The 22,484-nt window shown below is 37.0% G+C and overlaps 1 protein-coding gene across 1 annotated transcript in view; it reads left to right on the plus strand.

Annotated features, from left to right (window-relative positions):
* BAALC (BAALC binder of MAP3K1 and KLF4) overlaps positions 1–22,254 on the plus strand; it is a 149,095-nt gene extending 126,841 nt beyond the window's left edge. Inside the window, exons 2-3 of the mRNA XM_053713190.1 lie at positions 4,318–4,481; positions 22,144–22,254. Coding sequence (XP_053569165.1) covers positions 4,318–4,481; positions 22,144–22,254 — 275 coding nt within the window. The remainder of the gene's footprint in view (positions 1–4,317; positions 4,482–22,143) is intronic.
* Positions 22,255–22,484: the final 230 nt, after the last annotated feature.

Consider the following 22,484-nt stretch of genomic DNA (forward strand, 5'->3'; position numbering starts at 1 on the left):
TCAGGTGGTTAGTGTTAGTTTTTTTTAAGGGTGTTGGTTGTGTGGGTGGTGGGTTTTACTGTTGGGGGTTGTTTTTGTTTGTTTTTTTTACAGGTAAAAGAGCTGATTACTTTGGGGCAATGCCCTGCAAAAGGCCCTTTTAGGGGCTATTGATAGTTTAGTTTAGGCTAGAGTTTTATTTATTTGGGGGGCTATTAGATTAGGTGGAATTAGTTTAAAGATCTGTAATTTGTTTTTTATTTTCTGTAATTTAGTGTTGTCTTTTTTTGTAATTTAGCTAATTTAATTAAATTTATTTAATTGTATTTAATTTAGTTAATTATTTAATTGTAGTGTAGTGTTAGGTGTTATTGTAACTTAGCTAAGGTTTTATTTTACAGGTCAATTTATATTTATTTTAGCTAGGTAGTTATTAAATAGTTAATAACTATTTAATAACTATTCTACCTAGTTAAAATAAATACAAACTTGCCTGTAAAATAAAAATAAACCCTAAGGTAGTTACAATGTAACTATTAGTTATATTGTAGCTAGTTTAGGGTTTATTTATAGGTAAGTGTTTAGTTTTAAATTGGAATAATGTAGTTAATGATAGTAATTTTATTTAGATTTATTTAAATTATATTTAAGTTAGGTGGTGTTAGCGTTAGGGTTAGACAGGCTTAGGGGTTAATAAATTTAATATAGTGGTGGTGACGTTAGGGGTGGCAGATTAGGTGTTAATAAGTGTAGGTAGGTTGCGGCGACATTGGGGGCAGCAGATTAGGGGTTAATAAATATAATGTAGGTGTTGGCGATGTTGGGGGCAGCAGATTAGGGGTTAATAAGTATAATGTAGGTGGTGGCGGTGTCCGGAGTGGCAGATTAGGGGTTAATAAGAATAATGTAGGTGTCGGCGATGTCGGGGCGACAGATTAGGGGTTAATGAGTGTAAGATTAGGGGTGTTTAGACTCGGGGTTCATCTTAGGGTGTTAGGTGTAAACATAACTTTAGTTTCCCCATAGGAATCAATGGGGCTGCGTTACTGAGCTTTACGCTGCTTTTTGGCAGGTGTTAGACTTTTTCTAAGCCGGCTCTCCCCATTGATGTCTATGGGGAAATCGTGCACGAGCACGTACGACCAGCTCACCGCTGACTTAAGCAGCGCTGGTATTGAAGTGCGGTATGGAGCACAATTTTACTTTACTCTCACTTCTTGCCTTTTAACGTCGGGTTTGTAATAGCCGTAATACCAGCGCTGTAGGTAAGTGAGCGGTGAGAAAAAACTGCTTGTTAGCACCGCATAGCTCCTAACGCAAAACTCGTAATCTGCCCGCTTGTTTAACTGCACAATAAACTGCGTTTAGGTTGCATACCATGTACACTTTTGTAGGCATTTTCCAATGTAAGAGACCCATCTGCCCATCTGGGGGGGGACAATACAAATCAAATGCACTTATGCATGTTTAAATCTGTTTTTGGGGATATGCAAGCTCCTAACTGAGCACTGGAAAGAGGAGACTCTCTTTTTTCACACTTTGTCCATGTGAATATGGTATTTACTTAGACCAGAGAAGAATCTCCTCTTTCAAGTAAGAGGTAACCCTGAATAGCAAGTGGTTGATGAGAAAATTGGTTTCTTAAATTATTATTGTAAACTATATGAATAATGGGGGGGAACCAAAATTAAATTTACATAGAAAAAATATATAAAAAGTAACGAGACACATATTTTAAATGAGAGATAATATAACTCTGCAGATGTCACAAAGTCTAAACACCAACCGCTAGATTTGGAGTTTTGTCGGTAACGACCCGAAAAACTAACGCCGGCTTTTTTCTGGCCGCACCATAAAAATAACTCTGGTATTGAGAGTCCACAGAATGGCTGCGTTAGGCTCCAAAAAAGGAGCGTAGAGCATATTTAACGCAGCTTCAACTCTCGATACCAGAGTTGCTTACGCAAGCGGCCAGCCTCAAAAACGTGCTCGTGCACGATTCCCCCATAGGAAACAATGGGGCTGTTTGAGCTGAATAAAAACCAAACACCTGCAAAAAAGCCGCGTTCAGCTCCTAACGCAGCCCTATTGTTTGCTATGCGGTAACCCTTCCTACGTCTGCACTTAACACTCTAACATGTACCCCGAGTCTAAACACCCCTAACCTTACACTTATTAACCCCTAATCTGCCGCCCCCGCTATCGCTGACCCCTGCATATTATTATTAACCCCTAATCTGCCGCTCCGTAAAACGCTGCTACTTACATTATCCCTATGTACCCCTAATCTGCTTCCCTAACATCGCCGACCCCTATATTATATTTATTAACCCCTAATCTGCCCCCCACAACGTCGCCTCCACCTGCCTACACTTATTAACCCCTAATCTGCCGAGCGGACCTGAGCTACTATAATAAAGTTATTAACCCCTAATCCGCCTCCCTAACCCTATAATAAATAGTATTAACCCCTAATCTGCCCTCCCTAACATCGCCGACACCTAACTTCAATTATTAACCCCTAATCTGCCGACTGGAGCTCACCGCTACTCTAATAAATGTATTAACCCCTAAAGCTAAGTCTAACCCTAACACTAACACCCCCCTAAGTTAAATATAATTTACATCTAACGAAATTAATTAACTCTTATTAAATAAATTATTCCTATTTAAAACTAAATACTTACCTGTAAAATAAATCCTAATATAGCTACAATATAAATTATAATTATATTATAGCTATTTTAGGATTTATATTTATTTTACAGGTAACTTTGTATTTATTTTAACCAGGTACAATAGCTATTAAATAGTTAAGAACACTACACCTAACACTACACTATCAATAAATTAATTAAATAAACTACCTACAATTACCTACAATTAACCTAACACTACACTAATAAATTAATTAAATACAATTCCTACAAATAAATACAATTAAATAAGCTAGCTAAAGTACAAAAAATAAAAAAGAACTAAGTTACAAAAAATAAAAAAATATTTACAAACATATGAAAAATTTTACAACAATTTTAAACTAATTACACCTACTCTAAGCCCCCTAATAAAACAACAAAGCCCCCCAAAATAAAAAATGCCCTACCCTATTCTAAATTACTAAAGTTAAAAGCTCTTTTACCTTACCAGCCCTGAACAGGGCCCTTTGCGGTGCATGCCCCAAGAAGTTCAGCTCTTTTGCCTGTAAAAAAAAACATACAATACCCCCCCAACATTACAACCCACCACCCACATACCCCTAATCTAACCCAAACCCCCCTTAAATAAACCTAACACTAAGCCCCTGAAGATCTTCCTACCTTGTCTTCACCTCACCAGGTATCACCGATCCGTCCTGGATCCAAAATCTTCATCCAACCCAAGCGGGGGTTGGCGATCCATCATCCGGTGGCTGAAGAGGTCCAGAAGAGGCTCCAAAGTCTTCATCCTATCTGGGAAGAAGAGGCGATCCGGACCGGCAACCATCTTGATCCAAGCGGCATCTTCTATCTTCATCCGATGACGACCGGCTCCATCCTGAAGACCTCCACCGCGGACCCATCTTCTTCCGGCGACGTCCAACTGCAGAATGACGGTTCCTTTAAGGGACGTCATCCAAGATGGCGTCCCTCGAATTCCGATTGGCTGATAGGATTCTATCAGCCAATCGGAATTAAGGTAGGAATATTCTGATTGGCTGATGGAATCAGCCAATCAGAATCAAGTTCAATCCTATTGGCTGATCCAATCAGCCAATCAGATTGAGCTCGCATTCTATTGGCTGTTCCGATCAGCAAATAGAATAATTTTATAGTGTAGTGTTAGGTTTAATTGTAGGTAATTGTAGGTATTTTATTTAATTAATTTAATGATAGTATAGTGTTAGGTTTAATTGTAACTTAGGTTATGATTTATTTTACAGGTAATTTTGTAATTATTTTAACTAGGTAACTATTAAATAGTTCTTAACTATTTAATAGCTATTGTACCTGGTTAAAATAATTACAAAGTTGCCTGTAAAATAAATATTAATCCTAAAAAATATTCAAACATAAATACTTGTTTAATCATTATATAATCATAAATATATGTACATATAATTTTCTACATTCATCCTACAGATGCCTTATTCATTATCTCTTGAAAACGTTATGTTTATATTTAATGTATCCTGTCATTTAGAATGAAATTCAACAATTGGAAAACATTAGTAATTAACTATCAATATAATAATAAGTGAGCTACAAAAAATACTGTTATTGACCATGGTAAATATATAGACAATGCAAGCTTTCCTTACTGGTCTTTGTTTTCAATAAACTTTTTTTTTTATTACAGGTATTATGGAAGATGTAAAATCAACGCAGACTTGTGTGACAGTGTCATCTTCTAGCAAGGAGGGATTGAAGAAAACCAATTCGGGAACACAGTGCGGAAAACCAACTGTCTATTCAACAGGATCCAAGACGCAAAAACAAAAAAATGTCTCTAGGTCATCAGAGGTTGGTATTAGATTTCAGAGATACAGTGCTTAATAATATTTTAAGACATCAAGCACAATTACTGACATGTAGTATTTTATTCTTGGTGAATACAGCAACAACTCATTTTTGGGGAATAAACATAACTCTTCACATAAGCATCATAAACAGACATGGACTTTGTTAAAGGAAGTTTTGAAGGATATAAAAGACTAATGTGGCTGCAAACCAAACAATTGGAATTGGTTGAGAACAAATAATCTTGTGGCAGCAGCAGGATTACATTTCACTTTAGTTACTGCAGTTAAAAAGGATTTGTGATCTGTACCAGATTAAGGGATTATACTGTAACATACATTTAGGTGTTACTATGGATCGATCTTCCATTGTAAATATAAAAAATAGTCTAGCATGTTACTAAATAAAATACAGCCCAGAGGTGCGTTTCAAGTAAGGTTCTCATAAACACAGATCTTAGGCCACTGAACAAGGATGGAGTTTCAGCCTGAAACGCGTATAGCTAGGACCTCTATCCTACTTATGTCACACGGACTTTGCTATTTTTTGTTTTTTACCTGAGCCTAGAGGCAGAACATTTTTTCACTTTCTGAGATGAGATTTTTTTAGTAAAATCTTTTCTGCAGTATCTTTGTGGAGCCGATTTTGCTGCGTTTGCTGTCCTTACTTACTGTGCATGAAGACAGGCTAATGTACAGCTTCGCTGCTGTCCACTGTTGTAGGTTCCCACAGTGTCAGTCGGGAGGGAATCCATGCATCACTTCCATTTGTGCTGTGGCTGTTTCTTGTATTGCCACAGTGTCAGCACATGGAGACCCTCGGAGAAAGCAGCAACTCCTGTCTTCCCTAGCAGCATTAGAGTCATTTCCTTCCCCTCCTGCTAGATTCGTCTCCTCAGAGGAGCAGGAAAAAGCTTCCACTTCTTTTTAACCCCTGACTCCCAGAGAGGACTGCAAATGGAATGCTGTTCAGTGCACTACAACCTTTTTTTGGCAGCCATTGAGTTAACTGCCCTGCCTTCTAGTTACTAGGCCATAGGTTATTTGGGAGGAGCGGCTGTTTGAATAATATATGTTTCTTAAAGGTGCAGAACTGAGTCTCATGGCTGGTCTGACTTTTATTTCTAAATTGAGAAGTAAGTGAAGAGAGCACCAAATAGGCTGAGGTGCATGTATAAGGTATTACAAATTTATTATACACAGTAGTATAAAACACAAATTAAAACTGAGTTCATGGATCCATGATTGACAAATTAAAATCAACAACAATAATAGCATAAAACACAATCGGCTTGATTACGAGTTTTGTGTTAGCCTTAAAAAGCAGCGTTGGCCGGTCCCTACGCTGCTTTTTAACGCCCGCTGGTATTACGAGTCTTGAAGGTACAGGTGTACCGCTCACTTTTTTGGCCAGACTCGGAAATACTGCAAATCCACTTACGTAAATTGCGTATCCTACATTTTCAATAGGACTTGCATAACGACGGTATTACGAGTCTAACCAAAAATGAGCGGTACAACCTCTACTTTCAAGCCTGGTACCTCATTTAAAAGTCAGTAGTTAAGAGTTTTACACTACAACGCCGTAGCATAAAACTCTTAACTAAAGTGCTAAAAAGTACACTAACACCCATAAACTACCTATTAACCCCTAAACCGAGGCCCCCCCCCCATATCGCAAACACTAAAATAAATATTTTAACCCCTAATCTGCCGAACTGGACATCGCCGCCACTATAATACAAATATTAACCCCTAAACCGCCGCACTCCCACATCGCAAACACTAGTTAAATATTATTAACCCCTAATCTGCTGCCCCCAATGTCGCCGCCACTATATTAAATGTATTAACCCCTAAACCTAAGTCTAACCTAACCCCCCCCAACTGAAATATAATTTTATAAATCTAAATAAAATTACTATCATTAACTAAATTATTCCTATTTAAAACTAAATACTTACCTGTAAAATAAACCCTAAGATAGCTACAGTATAACTAATAGTTACATTGTATCTATCTTAGGGTTTATTTTTATTTTACAGGCAAGTTTGTATTTATTTTAACTAGGTACAATAGTTTTTAAATAGTTATTAACTATTTAATAACTACCTAGTTAAAATAAAGACAAATTTACCTGTAAAATAAAACCTAACCTATGTTACAATTACACCTAACACTACACTATAATTAAATTAATTACCTAAACTAAATACAATTAATTACAATTTAAATAAATTATCTAAAGTACGAAAAACCCCCACTAAATTACAGAAAATAATAAAATAATTACAATAATTTTAACATAATTACACCTACTCTAATCCCCCTAACAAAATAAAAAAGCCCCCCAAAATAAAAAAAGCCCTACCCTACACTAAATTACAAATAGCCCTTAAAAGGGTCTTTTGCGGGGCATTGCCCCAAAGTAATCAGCTCTTTAACCTGTAAAAAAAAATTACACATACCCCCCCAACATTAAAACCCACCACCCACACAACCAACCCTACTCTAAAACATACCCAATCCTCCCTTAAAAAAACCTAACACTAACCCTTTGAAGATCACCCTACCTTGAGAAGTCTTCACCCAACCGGGCCGAAGTCCTCCACGAAGCCGTGAGAAGTGGTCCTCCAAACGGGCAGAAGTCTTCATCCAGACGGAATCTTCTATCTTCATCTATCCGGCGTGGAGCGGCTCCATCTTCAAGACATCTGACGCGGAGCATCCTCTTCATCCGGGGGCTGACGACTGAATGAAGGTTCCTTTAAATAACGTCATCCAAGATGGCGTCCCTTCAATTGGATCAGCCAATAGAATGCAAGCTCAATCCTATTGGCTGATTGGATCAGCCAATAGGATTTTTTCTACCTTAATTCCGATTGGCTGATAGAATTCTATCAGCCAATCAGAATTGAAGGGACGCCATCTTGGATGACGTCATTTAAAGGAACCTTCATTCAGTAGTCGGATGTTGTTAAAAGAGGATGCTCCGTATCGGATGTCTTGAAGATGGTGCGGCTCCGAGCCGGATAGATGAAGATAGAAGATGCCACCTGGATGAAGACTTCTGCCCGTCTGGAAGACCACTTCTGCCCGTCTGGAGGACCACTTCTGCCGGCTTCGTGGAGGACTTCGGCCCGGTTGGGTGAAGACTTCTCAATTTAGGGTGATCTTCAAGGGGTTAGTGTTAGGTTTTTTTAAGGGGGTATTGGGTGGGTTTTAGAGTAGGGTTGGTTGTGTGGGTGGTGGGTTTTAATGTTGGGGGAGTATTTGTACTTTTTATTTACAGGTAAAAGAGCTGATTACTTTGGGACAATGCCCCGCAAAAGGCCCTTTAAGGGCTATTTGTAATTTAGTGTAGGGTAGGGCTTTTTTTTTTAGGGGGCTTTTTTATTTTGTTAGGGGTATTAGAGTAGGTGTAATTAGTTTAAAATTCTTGTAATTATTTTATTATTTTCTGTAATTTAGTGGGGTTTTTTTCATACTTTAGATAATTTATTTATATTGTAATGAATTGTATTAAGTTTAGGTAATTAACGGCTAGATTTAGAGTTCTGCAGCCAAAGGGGTGCGTTAGCTACGCGTGCTTTTTTTCCCCCGCACCTTTTAAATACAGCTGGTATTTAGAGTTCACAGAAGGGCTGCGTTAGGCTCCAAAAAGGGAGCGTATAGCATATTTACCGCCACTGCAACTCTAGATACCAGCGTTGCTTACGGACGCGGCCAGCTTCAAAAATGTGCTCGTGCACGATTCCCCCATAGAAAACAATGGGGCAGTTTGAGCTCAAAAAACCTAACACCTGCAAAAAAGCAGCGTTCAGCTCCTAACGCAGCCCAATTGTTTCCTATGGGGAAACACTTCCTACGTCTGCACCTAACACCCTAACATGAACCCCGAGTCTAAACACCCCTAACCTTACACTTATTAACCCCTAATCTGCCGCCCCCGCTATCGCTGACCCCTGCATATTATTATTAACCCCTAATCTGCCGCTCCGTACACTGCCACAACCTACGTTATCCCTATGTACCCCTAATCTGCTGCCCCTAACATCGCCGACCACTATGTTATATTTATTAGCCCCTAATCTGCCGCCCCCGCTATCGCTGACACCTGCATATTATTATTAACCCCTAATCTGCCACTCCGTACACCGCCGCAACATACATTATAGTTATGTACCCCTAATCTGCTGCCCCTAACACCGCCGACCCCTATATTATATTTATTAACCCCTAATCTGCCCCCCACAATGTTGCCGCCAGCTACCTACACTTATTAACCCCTAATCTGCCGACCGGATCTCGCTGCTACTATAATAAATTTATTAACCCCTAAAGCTAAGTCTAACCCTAACACCCCCCTAAGTTAAATATAATTTAAATCTAACAAAATAAATTAACTCTTATTAAATAAATTATTCCTATTTAAAGCTAAATACTTACCTGTAAAATAAACCCTAATATAGCTACAATATAAATTATAATTATATTGTAGCTATTTTAGGATTAATATTTATTTTACAGGCAACTTTGTAATTATTTTAACCAGGTACAATAGCTATTAAATAGTTAATAACTATTAAATAGTTACCTAGTTAAAATAATTACAAAATTACCTGTAAAATAAATCCTAACCTAAGTTACAATTAAACCTAACACTACACTATAAATAAATAAATTAAATAAACTACCTACAATTATCTACAATTAAACCTAACACTACACTATCAATAAATTAATTAAATACAATACCTACAAATAACTACAATTAAATAAACTAACTAAAGTACAAAAAATAAAAAAGAACTAAGTTACAAAAAATAAAAAAATATTTACAAATATTAGAAAAATATTACAACAATTTTAAACTAATTACACATACTCTAAGCCCCCTAATAAAATAACAAAGCCCCCAAAATAAAAAAAATGCCCTACCCTATTCTAAATTAAAAAAGTTCAAAGCTCTTTTACCTTACCAGCCCTTAAAAGGACCTTTTGTGGGGCATGCCCCAAAGAATTCAGCTCTTTTGCCTGTAAAAAAAACACATACAATACCCCCCCAACATTAAAACCCACCACCCACATACCCCTAATCTAACCCAAACCCCCCTTAAATAAACCTAACACTAAGCCCCTGAAGATCTCCCTACATTGTCTTCACCTCACCGGGTTCACCGATCGGTCCAGAAGAGGGTCCGAAGTCTTGATCCAAGCGGCGGCTGAAGAACTCCATCCTCGGGCTGAAGTCGGAAGTCCATCATCGGGATGAAGTCTTCTATGAAGTGGCATCTTGAATCTTCTTTCTTCCGGAGCGGAGCGGAGCCATCTTCTTCCCAGCCAACGCGGATCCATGCTCTTCAACCGACACCTACTCGCCGAATGACGGTTCCTTTAAATGACGTCATCCAAGATGGCGTCCCTCGAATTCCGATTGGCTGATAGGATTCTATCAGCCAATCGGAATTAAGGTAGGAATATTCTGATTGGCTGATAGAATCAGCCAATCAGATTCAAGTTCAATCCGATTGGCTGATCCAATCAGCCAATCAGATTGAGCTCGCATTCTATTGGCTGTCCCGATCAGCCAATCAGAATATTCCTACCTTAATTCCGATTGGCTGATAGAATCCTATCAGCCAATCGGAATTCGAGGGACGCCATCTTGGATGACGTCATTTAAAGGAACCGTCATTCGGGGAGTAGGCGTCGGTTGAAGAGCATGGATCCGCGTCGGCTGGGAAGAAGATGGCTCTGCTCTGCTCCGGAAGAAAGAAGATTCAAGATGCCGCTTGATAGAAGACTTCATCCCGATGATGGACTTCCGACTTCAGCCCGAGGATGGAGTTCTTCAGCCGCCACTTGGATCAAGACTTCGGACCCTCTTCTGGACCGATCGGTGAACCCTGTGAGGTGAAGACAATGTAGGGAGATCTTCAGGGGCTTAGTGTTAGGTTTATTTAAGGGGGGTTTGGGTTAGAATAGGGGTATGTGGGTGGTGGGTTTTAATGTTGGGGGGGGTATTGTATGTTTAGAGTAGGTGTAATTAGTTTAAAATTGTAATATTTTTCTAATGTTTGTAAATATTTTTTTATTTTTTGTAACTTAGTTCTATTTTATTTTTTGTACTTTAGTTAGTTTATTTAATTGTAGTTATTTGTAGGTATTGTATTTAATTAATTTATTGATAGTGTAGTGTTAGGTTTAATTGTAGGTAATTGTAGGTATTTTATTTAATTTATTTATTGATAGTGTAGTGTTAGGTTTAATTGTAACTTAGGTTAGGATTTATTTTACAAGTAATTTTGTAATTATTTTAACTAGGTAGCTATTAAATAGTTATTAACTATTTAATAGCTATTGTACCTGGTTAAAATAATTACAAAGTTGCCTGTAAAATAAATATTAATCCTAAAATAGCTACAATATAATTTTAATTTATATTGTAGCTATATTAGGATTTATTTTACAGGTAAGTATTTAGCTTTAAATAGGAATAATTTATTTAATAAGAGTTAATTTATTTAGTTAGATAAAAATTATGTTTAACTTAGGGGGGTGTTAGGGTTAGGGTTAGAATTAGCTTTAGGGGTTAAAAAATTTATTAGAGTAGCGGTGAGCTCCGGTCGGCAGATTAGGGGTTAATGCTTGAAGTTAGGTGTCGGCGATGTTAGGGAGGGCAGATTAGGGGTTAATACTATTTATTATAGGGTTATTGAGGCGGGAGTGAGGCGGATTAGGGGTTAATAAGTGTAGGTAGGTGGCGGCGACGTTGGGGGGGGCAGATTTGGGGTTAATAAATATAATATAGGTGTCGGCGGTATTAGGGGCAGCAGATTAGGGGTACATAGGGATAATTTAGCTGGCGGCGGTGTACGGAGTGGCAGATTAGGGGTTAAAAAATTTAATAGAGTGGCGGCGATGTGGGGGGACCTCGGTTTAGGGGTACATAGGTAGTTTATGGGTGTTAGTGTACTTTAGAGCACAGTAGTTAAGAGCTTTATAAACCGGCGTTAGCCCAGAAAGCTCTTAACTCCTGTTTTTTTTCTGCGGCTGGAGTTTTGTCATTAGATTTCTAACGCTCACTTCAGCCACGACTCTAAATACCGGCGTTAGAAAGATCCCATTGAAAAGATAGGATACGCAATTGACGTAAGGGGATCTGCGGTATGGAAAAGTCACGGCTGTAAAGTGAGCGTTAGACCCTTTCCTGACTGACTCCAAATACCAGAGGGCGGTAAAAACCAGCGTTAGGAGCCTCTAACGCTGGTTTTGACGGCTACCGCCCAACTCTAAATCTAGCCGTATTTGAATTATAGTGTAGTGTTAAGTGTAAGTGTAACATAGGTTAGGTTTTATTTTACAGGTAAATTTGTCTTTATTTTAACTAGGTAGTTATTAAATAGTTAATAACTATTTAATAACTATTGTACCTAGTTAAAATAAATACAAAGTTGCCTGTACAATTAAAATAAACCCTAAGATAGATACAATGTAACTATTAGTTATATTGTAGCTAGCTTAGGGTTTATTTTAAAGGTAAGTATTTAGTTTTAAATAGGAATAATTCAGTTAATGATAGTAATTTTATTTAGATTTATTAAAATTATATTTCAGTTAGGGGGGTTAGGTTTAGGGTTAGACTTAGGTTTAGGGGTTAATACATTTAATATAGTGGCGGCGACGTTGGGGCGGCAGATTAGGGGTTAATTAATGTAGTTATTGTACCTAGTTAAAATAAATACAAAGTTGCCTGTACAATTAAAATAAACCCTAAGATAGATACAATGTAACTATTAGTTATATTGTAGCTAGCTTAGGGTTTATTTTAAAGGTAAGTATTTAGTTTTAAATAGGAATAATTTAGTTAATGATAGTAATTTTATTTAGATTTATTAAAATTATATTTCAGTTAGGGGGGTTAGGTTTAGGGTTAGACTTAGGTTTAGGGGTTAATACATTTAATATAGTGGCGGCGACGTTGGGGCAGCAGATTAGGGGTTAATTAATGTAGTTAGGTTACGGCGACATTGGGGGCAACAGATTAGGGGTTAATAAGTGTTTAGACTCGGGGTTCATGTTAGGGTGTTAGGTGTAGACATAAAAAGTATTTCCCCATAGGAATCAATTACGCTGCTTTTTTGCAGGTGTTAGGTTTTTTTTCAGCCGGCTCTCCCCGTTGATTCCTATGGGGAAATCGTGCACGAGCACGTTTTACCTGCTCACCGCTACCGTAAGCAGCGCTGATATTGAGGTGAGATGTGGAGCAAAATTTTGCTCTTCGCTCACTTTTTTGCGGTTAACGCCGGGTTTGTAAAAACCCGTAATACCAGCGTTGTCTGCAAGTGAGTGGTGAGGGAAAACTGCTTGTTAGCACCGCACCCCTCCTAACGCAAAACTCGTAATATAGGTGAATGTGTGTATTGAAAATCAACAATCTGAATATTAAAGCAGCTTGAATATATGCAGTGGATAAGAAGGGGGGGTTTCCAATTTGGATGTGAATAGTTAATTCCAATGGTATTGTTCCAATAGAGATATTGTGCAAAAAAGTGTTCCAAGCAAGAAACAAAACTATATAAGTTTGTGTTGCTGTAAGAGAGTATCCAATAAAGTAACAAGTGGTTGTGTAGAAACGGTTGTGATGATGAAATTCTAAAGTCACTCCAATGTGACAATAAAAAAGGGAAAAAAGGGGAAAAAAAGGGAAACATTTTTTTAAAAAAAATGATTGGTGATTTATTTATTTTTTTGTGAATTTTTTTTTGAAAACTGTGTGGAAAAAAAAATCAAAATGTGTCTAAATTATCCAATTAGTTGTCGACGTGTTTCGGCCTGATAAACAGGCCTTAATTTTTCACCAATAATTTTTTCAATTTTTTTTTTCTCTTTTCTTTCCTTTTTTCACTTTTTTATTGTCAAATTGGAGTGACTTTGGAATTTCATCATCACAACCGTTTCTGCACAACCACTTGTTACTTTATTGGATTCTCTCTTACAGCACCACAAACTTTCGCCTAGATTACGAGTTTTGCGTTAACAGGGGTGCGGTGCTAACGAGCAGTTTATGCTCACCGCTCACTTACAGACAGCGCTGGTATTACGGGTTTTTACAAACCAAAAAGCAAAATTTAGCTCCACATCTCACCTCAATACCAGCGCTGCTTACTTTAGTGGTGAGCTGGCTAAACGTGCTTGTGCATTCCCATAGGAATCAATGGGAGAGAACCAGCTGAAAAAGAACCTAACACTGGAAAAAAAGCAGTGCAAAGCTCCTAACGCAGCCCCATTGATTCCTATGGGGAAAATACATTTATGTCTACACCTAACCCCCTAACATGAACCCCGAGTCTAAACACCTCTAATATTACACTTATTAACCCCTAATCTTCCGCCCCCAACATTGCCGACACTTGCATTATATTATTAAACCCTAATCTACCGCTCCAGACAGCGCCACCACCTCCATTATACTTATGAACCCCTAATCTGCTGCCCCCAACATCGCTGACACCTACATTATATTTATTAACCCCTAATCTGCCACCCCCAATGTCGCTGCAACCTAACTACATTTATTAACCCCTAATCTGCCGCCCCCAACGTCGCCACCACTATAATAAACATATTAACCCCTAAACCTAAGTCTAACCTTAACCCTAACCCCCCCAACTTAAATATAATTTAAATAAATCTAAATAAAATTACTACAATTAACTAAATAATTCCTATTTAAAACTAAATATTACCTATAAAATAAATTCTAAGATAGCTACAATATAACGAATAGTTACATTGTAGCTATCTTAGGATTTATTTTTATTTTACAGGCAACTTTGTATTTATTTTAACTAGGTACAATAATTTATATAATATTTAATAATTACCTAGTTAAAATAAAGACAAATTTACCTGTAAAATAAAACCTAACCTAATTTACAATTATACCTAACACTACACTACAATTAAATTAATTACCTAAATTAAATACAATTAATTACAATTAAATAAAATTATCTAAAGTACAAAAAACCACTAAATTACAGAAAATAATAAAGATATTACAATATTTTTAAACTAATTACACCTAGTCTAATCCCCCTAACAAAATAAAAAAGCCCCCCCAAAATAAAAAAGCCCTACCCTACACTAAATTACAAACCCACCCAATCCCTGATGCAATCAGTTAATGGGATTGAAGTTCAATCCTATTGGCTGATCCAATCAGCCAATAGGATTGAGCTGGCATTCTATTGGCTGTTCCAATCAGCCAATAGAAAGCCAGTTCAATCCTATTGGCTAATTGCATCAGCCAATAGGATTTTTTCTACCTTAATTCCGATTGGCTGATTGAAGGGACGCCATCTTGGATGACGTCATTTAAAGGAACCTTCATTCTGTGTTTAGCCATCATTTGAAGAGGATGCTCCACGTCGGATATCTTGAAGATGGACCCACTCCATGCCGGATGGATGAAGATAGAAATGCCGTCTAGATATAGACTTATGCCCGTCTGGAGAACCACTTCGCCTGGCTTGGATGAAGACTTCTCCCGGCTTCGTTGAGGACTTCGGCCCTTGGGTGAAGACGTCTCCCAGTAAGGTGATCTTCAGGGGGTTGGTGTTAGGTTTTTTTAAGGGGGTATTGGGTGGGTTTGAGAGTAGGGTTGGATGTGTGGGTGGTGGGTTTTAATGTTGGGGGCGATTTGTATTTTTTTTACAAGTAAAAGAGCTGATTACTTTGGGGCAATGCCTCGCAAAAGGCCCTTTTAAGGGCTATTTGTAATTTAGTGTAGGGTAGGGCTTTTTTATTTTGGGGGTGCTTTTTTTAAATTGTTAGGGGGATTAGATTATGTGTAATTAGTTTAAAAATCTTGTAATTTCTTTATTATTTTCTGTTATTTAGTGGGGGGGTTTTGTACTTTAGATAATTTTATTTAATTGTAATTAATTGGATTTAATTTAGGTAATTAATTTAATTGTAGTGTAGTGTTATGTGTAATTGTAACTTAGGTCAGGTTTTATTTTACAGGTAAATTTCTCTTTATTTTAACTAGGTAGTTATTAAATAGTTAATAACTATTTAATAACTATTGTACCTAGTTAAAATAAATACAAAGTTGCCTGTAAAATAAAAATAAACCCTAACCTAGCTACAATGTAACTATTAGTTATATTGTAGCTATCTTAGGGTTTGTTTTATAGGTAATTATTTAGTTTTAAATAGGAATTATTTAGTTAATTGTAGTAATTTTATTTAGATTTATTTAAATTATATTTAAGTTAGGGGGGTTAGGGTTAGACTTAGATTTAGGGGTTAATAACTTTAATATAGTGGCGGCGATGTTGGTGGCGGCAGATTAGGGGTTAATAAATATAGGTAGGTGTTGGCGATGTTAGGGACGGCAGATTAGGGGTTAATAATATTTAACTAATGTTTGCGATGCGGGAGTGTGGAGGTTTAGGGGTTAATATATTTATTATAGTGGCGGTGATGTCCGGTTCGGCAGATTAGGAGTTAAAAAATTTATTTTAGTGTTTATGATGTGGGGGCCTCGGTTTAGTGGCTACTAGGTAGTTTATGGGTGTTAGTGTACTTTTTAGCACTTTAGTTAAGAGTTTTATGCTACGGCGTTGTAGTGTAAAACTCTTAACTACTGACTTTAAAATGCGGTACCAGGCTTGACAGGAGAGGGTCTACCGCTCACTTTTTGGAAGACTCGTAATACCGGCGGTATGCAAGTCCCATTGAAAATATAGGATACGCAATTGACGTAAGTGGATTTGCGGTATTTCCAAGTCTGGCCAAAAAAGTGAGCGGTACACCTGTACCTTCAAGACTCGTAATACCAGCGGCCGTTAAAAAGCAGCGTTAGGACCGGCCAACGCTGCTTTTTAAGGCTAACACAAAACTCGTAATCTAGGCCTTATATATTTTTGTTTTTTGCTTGGGACACTTTTTTGCACAATATCTCTATTGGGACAATACCATTGGAATTAACTATTCACATCCAAATTGGAAAACCCCCTTCTTATCCACTGCATATATTCAAGCTGATTTAATATTCAGATTTTTAATACACACATTGTATTTTATGCTATTATAGTTGTTGATTTTAATTTGTCAATCATGGAACCATGAACTCAGTTTTTATTTGTGTTTTATACTACTGTGTATAATAAATTTGTAATACCTTATACATGCACCTCAGCCTATTTGGCGCTCTCTTCACTTACTTCTCAAACTGATATCTATTAGGTCTACTAGAAAACCTATTGAAGTGTGCAGTAGGTGTACCCACCTGCGCTAGGTCTACTAACTCGCATACACTTCCACTGTTTTATTTCTAAATTTACAATGGTCTAGCTGACTTTTTGTTTTAACTAAATTTCAAATTAAAATGTGTTATTAAGTTTAAAGGGAACTCTATATAATATATATATATATACAGTATATATATATATATATATATATATATATATATATATACACTGTATATATAAATATATATATATATATATATATATATATATATATATATATATATATGTTGTGAGTAAAGTAAGAAATTGGGTAATTCTAGCATTACCCAGGTAAACCTGACATTACTCAAGCGGCTGTGGGTAAAGCCCGATGTAACATGATAAATCTTCTTAGAGTGCATCGAGTCACTGCATCAAACATATATATGATGCACTGTAATTCACACATCTTCACTATCTTTTTCCCCCCATGTAGTGTAGATTGGGGGAATTACATTACATTGGGTTTTACACACAGCCTTACTTGGGTAATATCAGGTTTCTGACATTACCTGTAATATATATATATATATATATATATATATATATATATATTTATTTATTTTTTAAGCTACAACCTCAGGGTTGATTCCAGTAAAGATATCTTTAAAAAAACATATGTTTTGTTTTCTTGGTATTCTTTATTGAAAAGGATATTTATATATGTTCAGGAGCTGGGAGCTAGCTGCTGATTGTTGGCTGCAAATATATACCTCTTGTCATTGGTTTACTGATGTGTTTAGCACATCATTGCATTGCTGCACCTTAAATAAAGGATACCAAGAGAATGAATAAACATTGATAACAGAAGTAAAATGGAAAATAATCTTAAATTGTATGTTCTATTTGAATCACAAATGAAAAATTTGGGGTTTTATGTCTTTTAAGCACCCATGCAGAATAGCAGGCACATAGCCAACTTTTCTCACTTTTTTTTATTTTTTAATGTTTTCTTTGTTATGCATGACAAAGGCTGAAGCTTTCCCAAGTTAATGGGATATACACAGTATTCTGAAAATGGCCTGGCAAGGGTCCGCAACCCCAGGATACTGTACATATCCAATTAACTTATTTGGAAAAGCTTCAGCCTCTGTGATGTACACACACACACATTTATTAAAGAAATGAAAATAAAGTTTTTTGGTTGGCCCCTAGACTTAGGAGAAATTTGTTAAGCCTGTCGCCTTTTTTCTGCTTTGTGCAGTCAACCTGCAATGCACTGGAGTTCAGGAAGGGGGAGGAAAGTGGAGAGGAAGGCAGTAAATATTTACATTGAGATAGAACGGAACAGTGACACCTACAGATAAAAATGAAAAGTGCAGGCACAAATTTTATTTGAACTGGCACTGCTCTGTTCTTGCCATAGCAGATTGCAGCATGTTCTGCCTTGAAGCATCCGGGGGTTGTCATATATTTATGATTTGATCAATAAAATAAATTTGTATTTAACCATATCTTACCGTTAGTCGTAGGAGATTTTTGCAATCTACGGTTTATATTGAGTTCCATTGCAGAGGCATGCTCTGAGTCCTAAGCACATGGACACACATACGGTACTGCTGCAACAAAGGTGGATCACTACAGGAGTGCATTGGATAACTGCTAAAGTCTTAATTACCATTCTCACACAGTATATGTGTATTACAATTTTGCAGTTGTTAGATTCTTGCACCTGGGCCCTGTGGTTTCTAGTTACGCCTTTGGGTGCTGGTGTCTCAGAAAGTGTGCATATTTAAAGACAAAGCACATTCTGATAATGGAAATTAATTGGAAAAATGTTTAAAATTTGAATCTGAATCATGAAAGTTTAATTTTGACTTCAGTGTTCCTTTATAGAAGAGCTTTATGGCCTTTTCAACATGTAGGTAGCCCTGTAAGCAGCTTCTGTCTTTTTACTGTATCTTAGCTTTGCTTGTATTTCCAGTTCCTGTATCCTGTGTGTCATCAGTATCCTGGTTTTTAGTGTTTTCCATTTAACCTGACCTCTCTAGTCTTTCAACATAGCTAGTTGGTGTTTCCTGGCTTCTCAGTAGCAAACTTGTTTTATCTGAAATCTCATCTGCATATATATGTTCTTCAACCTGTTATAAATAAGCCTCTACTTCCTGACCTCTCAGCAACAAGGTTATATCACCTTGCCTCTAGTCAATAAGCATGTTTCTTCTCCAGCAAATCTATTCTTCTAGCCATTATTCCCGGCACAGCAAGCCAATGCCTCCTGGCCTCGCTCTACAGCAATACAGTATCATCTCAGCAACAAATATTGGTTCTCTGGTCTCAATCTATAGCCTCTTCACAACAAGCCTGTGTCCTCTGTCCTCTCTATAGGGGGCATGTGTATTCAGGCTTCTCTGCATACTTATCTAGTGTCCCCTGGCCAATCTAAAACAATCATTTGACCTCTGGACACTCTGCACAGCTAACTGCTGTGTCCTGGTCTCTAGACAGCAAGTCAGTGTTCTCTGACCATTACACACCAAGTGTGCATTCTCTGGCATCTCACCAGTATCATCTGTGTCTCCTGGCTTCTCAACATCAAGCATATGTCTCCTTGGCTCTTAGCAGTAAGCCTGTGCTTCCAGAAATCTGCTCTTCTAGCCACTTATCTGTAAATGTTTCTACTGGCCTCTCATTCACAAGCCTGTCCACTGGCAACTCAACTACAAGCTTCATGTTTGCTCTTCTTTGGAAGACTATCGACTAGCTTTTCATTTAGCAGTTCTTCTTGCAGTATTGTTTGGCATTTTGGTTATTTCTTTGTGGCTATGCTAAGAAGTATTGAAATATTTTCAGATATACCTCGACATTATTCATGGCCATTACCTTGCATCATTTCATATTCATCACCATTTCTTTTTGTTTGAATTACTATTCTTCTAAGTTATTTCTTTTGCTTGCAAATTCAGGTCATGTAAGACTTTTTTCCATTACTGTTGAGCAGAAAATCAAGTTTTGTTTTAACACATACCGCTTGTTATTGGCAGAACAAATTTATTTGAAGAAATTCTGGTTTCAATATAAGACCAAAGAAACAAATAGAGATGGAAGTCTGCTTCTGTGATTTCTTTTGATGTTCGTCACTGTGGGAGCACTTAAGAGACAACAGCTTTTCTCTGAGTGCTATAACTGAACCTGACTTACAAAGGATGGCAAAGTGGGAATGAATAAAGTATTGTGAGGCAAAACATGGTAAAATTAATTGATTTTGATAAAGGTTTTTAGTGTTTTTTCTAATAAGGGCTGGACTAAGACAGAGCGCTAAAGAAAGAAGGTACTGTATTGTGAAATATGAAGTGATATATATGGTGGAAATGGTTGTGTCAAATTTTAAGTGGCTCATATGATGAGGTGAAGATGTGACTTTCTTTTGGACAGAAGTGATGGGGAAACCAGAAATATAACCGATGAGCATAGTTGGCAAAAGAGATTAAAAATGAAAGTATAGATTAAAAATAGAAATATCAGGTTACGAAAGTAGATAGCTTCTTAAATAACTTTACATTCTTAAGTAGATCCAAGTTTTGCTAGTTAGCATGAAGGGGTCATAATAAGTATGACAACTTATACTGAAATGTCCTAAACCTCAAGAGATCTTCACAGCTCTGTTGCCATATGCATTACATCTCTACAGAGAAAGTTCTTGGTTTGATGACCCTTAACCTCTTTGTTATGGGTTAAGCAACACTGTATCTATAAATTTATATTGTATATAGATTATGGAATTTAAATGTAAAAAATTCTAAAAATCTAATTTAAATGCAAAAGTTCTTATGTTAATGCAAAATACCTGGTCCCCTAACTTGCTTAAAGTCTACTTGAAAATTGTTATTGTTTAAAAAGACAGATCATCCCTTTAATACCTAATCTCCATTTTTGAATAACCAACAGGGGCGAAACTACAGGGGGTGCAGAGGTTGCAGGTGCGACTGGGCCCCTGAGGGTGGGGGCCCAGCTTTAAAAAAAAAAAAAAAAAATATATATATATATATTTTTTTTTTAATAAAAAACATTAACCTACCACTGCCTGCACTGATATCATGTTAGTGTGACATGACTACAGGGGTTAGGGTTTCTGTTTTACCCATTGGTGTTTATGTGTGTGTGTGTATGTATGTGACTATGTGTGTATTTATGCATGTATGTGTGTGTGTGTTTGTGTATGTTTGTGGAACCAGCAAATTAAAGACCTTGTTACTACAGCATGGGGGGGGGGCAGGGGGTAAACAGTGTCACTATACAGTACCACTATATACAATATGGGGGGGTGGACCATGTCACTGACTACTGTGGTCACTTTATAAAGTACTGGGCGGGTAGGGTCAGGCTAGCCATCTCACCGGCAGATTACAGACTGTGTCAATGACTCACTATATACAGTACTGGTGGGTTAAATAGTGTCACTATATATATACAGTAATAGGGGGTCAGACCATCTCACAGACTGTGGGCACAGGGTACCTCCTTTTGCAGACGTAATCTGATTCACATTTCTTTCTGTGTTAAATGTAAAAAAAAATGTATTCAATTCACCTTTTTTTGGAGGGGTGAGGGGTGGTGGGGGGCCCCTTCTTAGATTCTTGCACCTGGGCCCTGTGGTTTCTAGTTGCGCCTCTGATAACCAACACTGTTATATTAAAGTGAAAGTAAATCCTAGCGTTTTACAAATGCTAGGATTGACTTTTGAAACAAATAAAGTGGACTTTCATTCATGAAGTATAAGATACTTCATGTAGAAAGCTCCTTTATTTGTTTTAACCGATTGCCGTTTTTAGCTGTTACAGCAGCCAACGGTTAAAACATTTATTTGCTAAGAGGGGACATTTTCACCTCTTAGCCTATAGCCGTGGGGTAAATCCAGCTCCCATGGGCGCCAAGCCGGATTTCCCGCACGGCTATTGGCTAAGAAGTGAAAACGTCACCTCTTAGCAAAAAAAAATTTTTAGCCTTGGGCTGCTGTAGCAGCTAAAAACGCTGATCGGTTAAAACAAATAAAGGAGCTTTCTACATGAAGTATCTTATACTTCATGAATGAAAGTCACCTTTATTTGTTTCAAAAGTCAATTCTAGCATTTGTAAAACGCTAGGATTTACATTCACTTTAAAACACTGGTTACTTCTATGATTACCTGTTTCTGAGCCCCTGCAGATTATAATAAAAGTAAATTAGAAAATGGTTTAAAATGATATGTTTTGTATGAATACTGAAAGCTTCAGTTTATTATCTACAGAAATACTTTAGAATTATTCACAAATGTTGTGGGTGTAATAATAAAATATTGAAGTATGTTTGTGATGAATTAACTTTAATATACAAATGTCTACAGAATTACTCAATAACCAATTTTTATGTTGTTTTAACAGCCCAAGCGGGAAAGCAAAAGAATACCCAAGAAAGAACTCTCTATTAATGTATCAAAAAGCATAAGACCAATAGATACTGATGGTAGAATTACAGACAGCTGTGTCAATTAACAAGGAGTGGAACAAGCACAGAACTAAGGACTTAACATGGTTTGCACACTTTAATACAAAATGTGATGGGACTGACAAGTGGAATCTCTTGGAATCTTATTCTATTAATATTTCATGAGAATTTTTATAGGTGTAAGGCACTTGAAAATGGCTGTGAAAAATGTAGAAAGGAGTTAAAAAAATAAAAATGAGGATATGTTGTGCCTTGACTATCTTTATAAATGTAATAG

Source organism: Bombina bombina, chromosome 5, assembly GCF_027579735.1.
Source record: "Bombina bombina isolate aBomBom1 chromosome 5, aBomBom1.pri, whole genome shotgun sequence".
Lineage (NCBI taxonomy): Eukaryota > Metazoa > Chordata > Amphibia > Anura > Bombinatoridae > Bombina > Bombina bombina.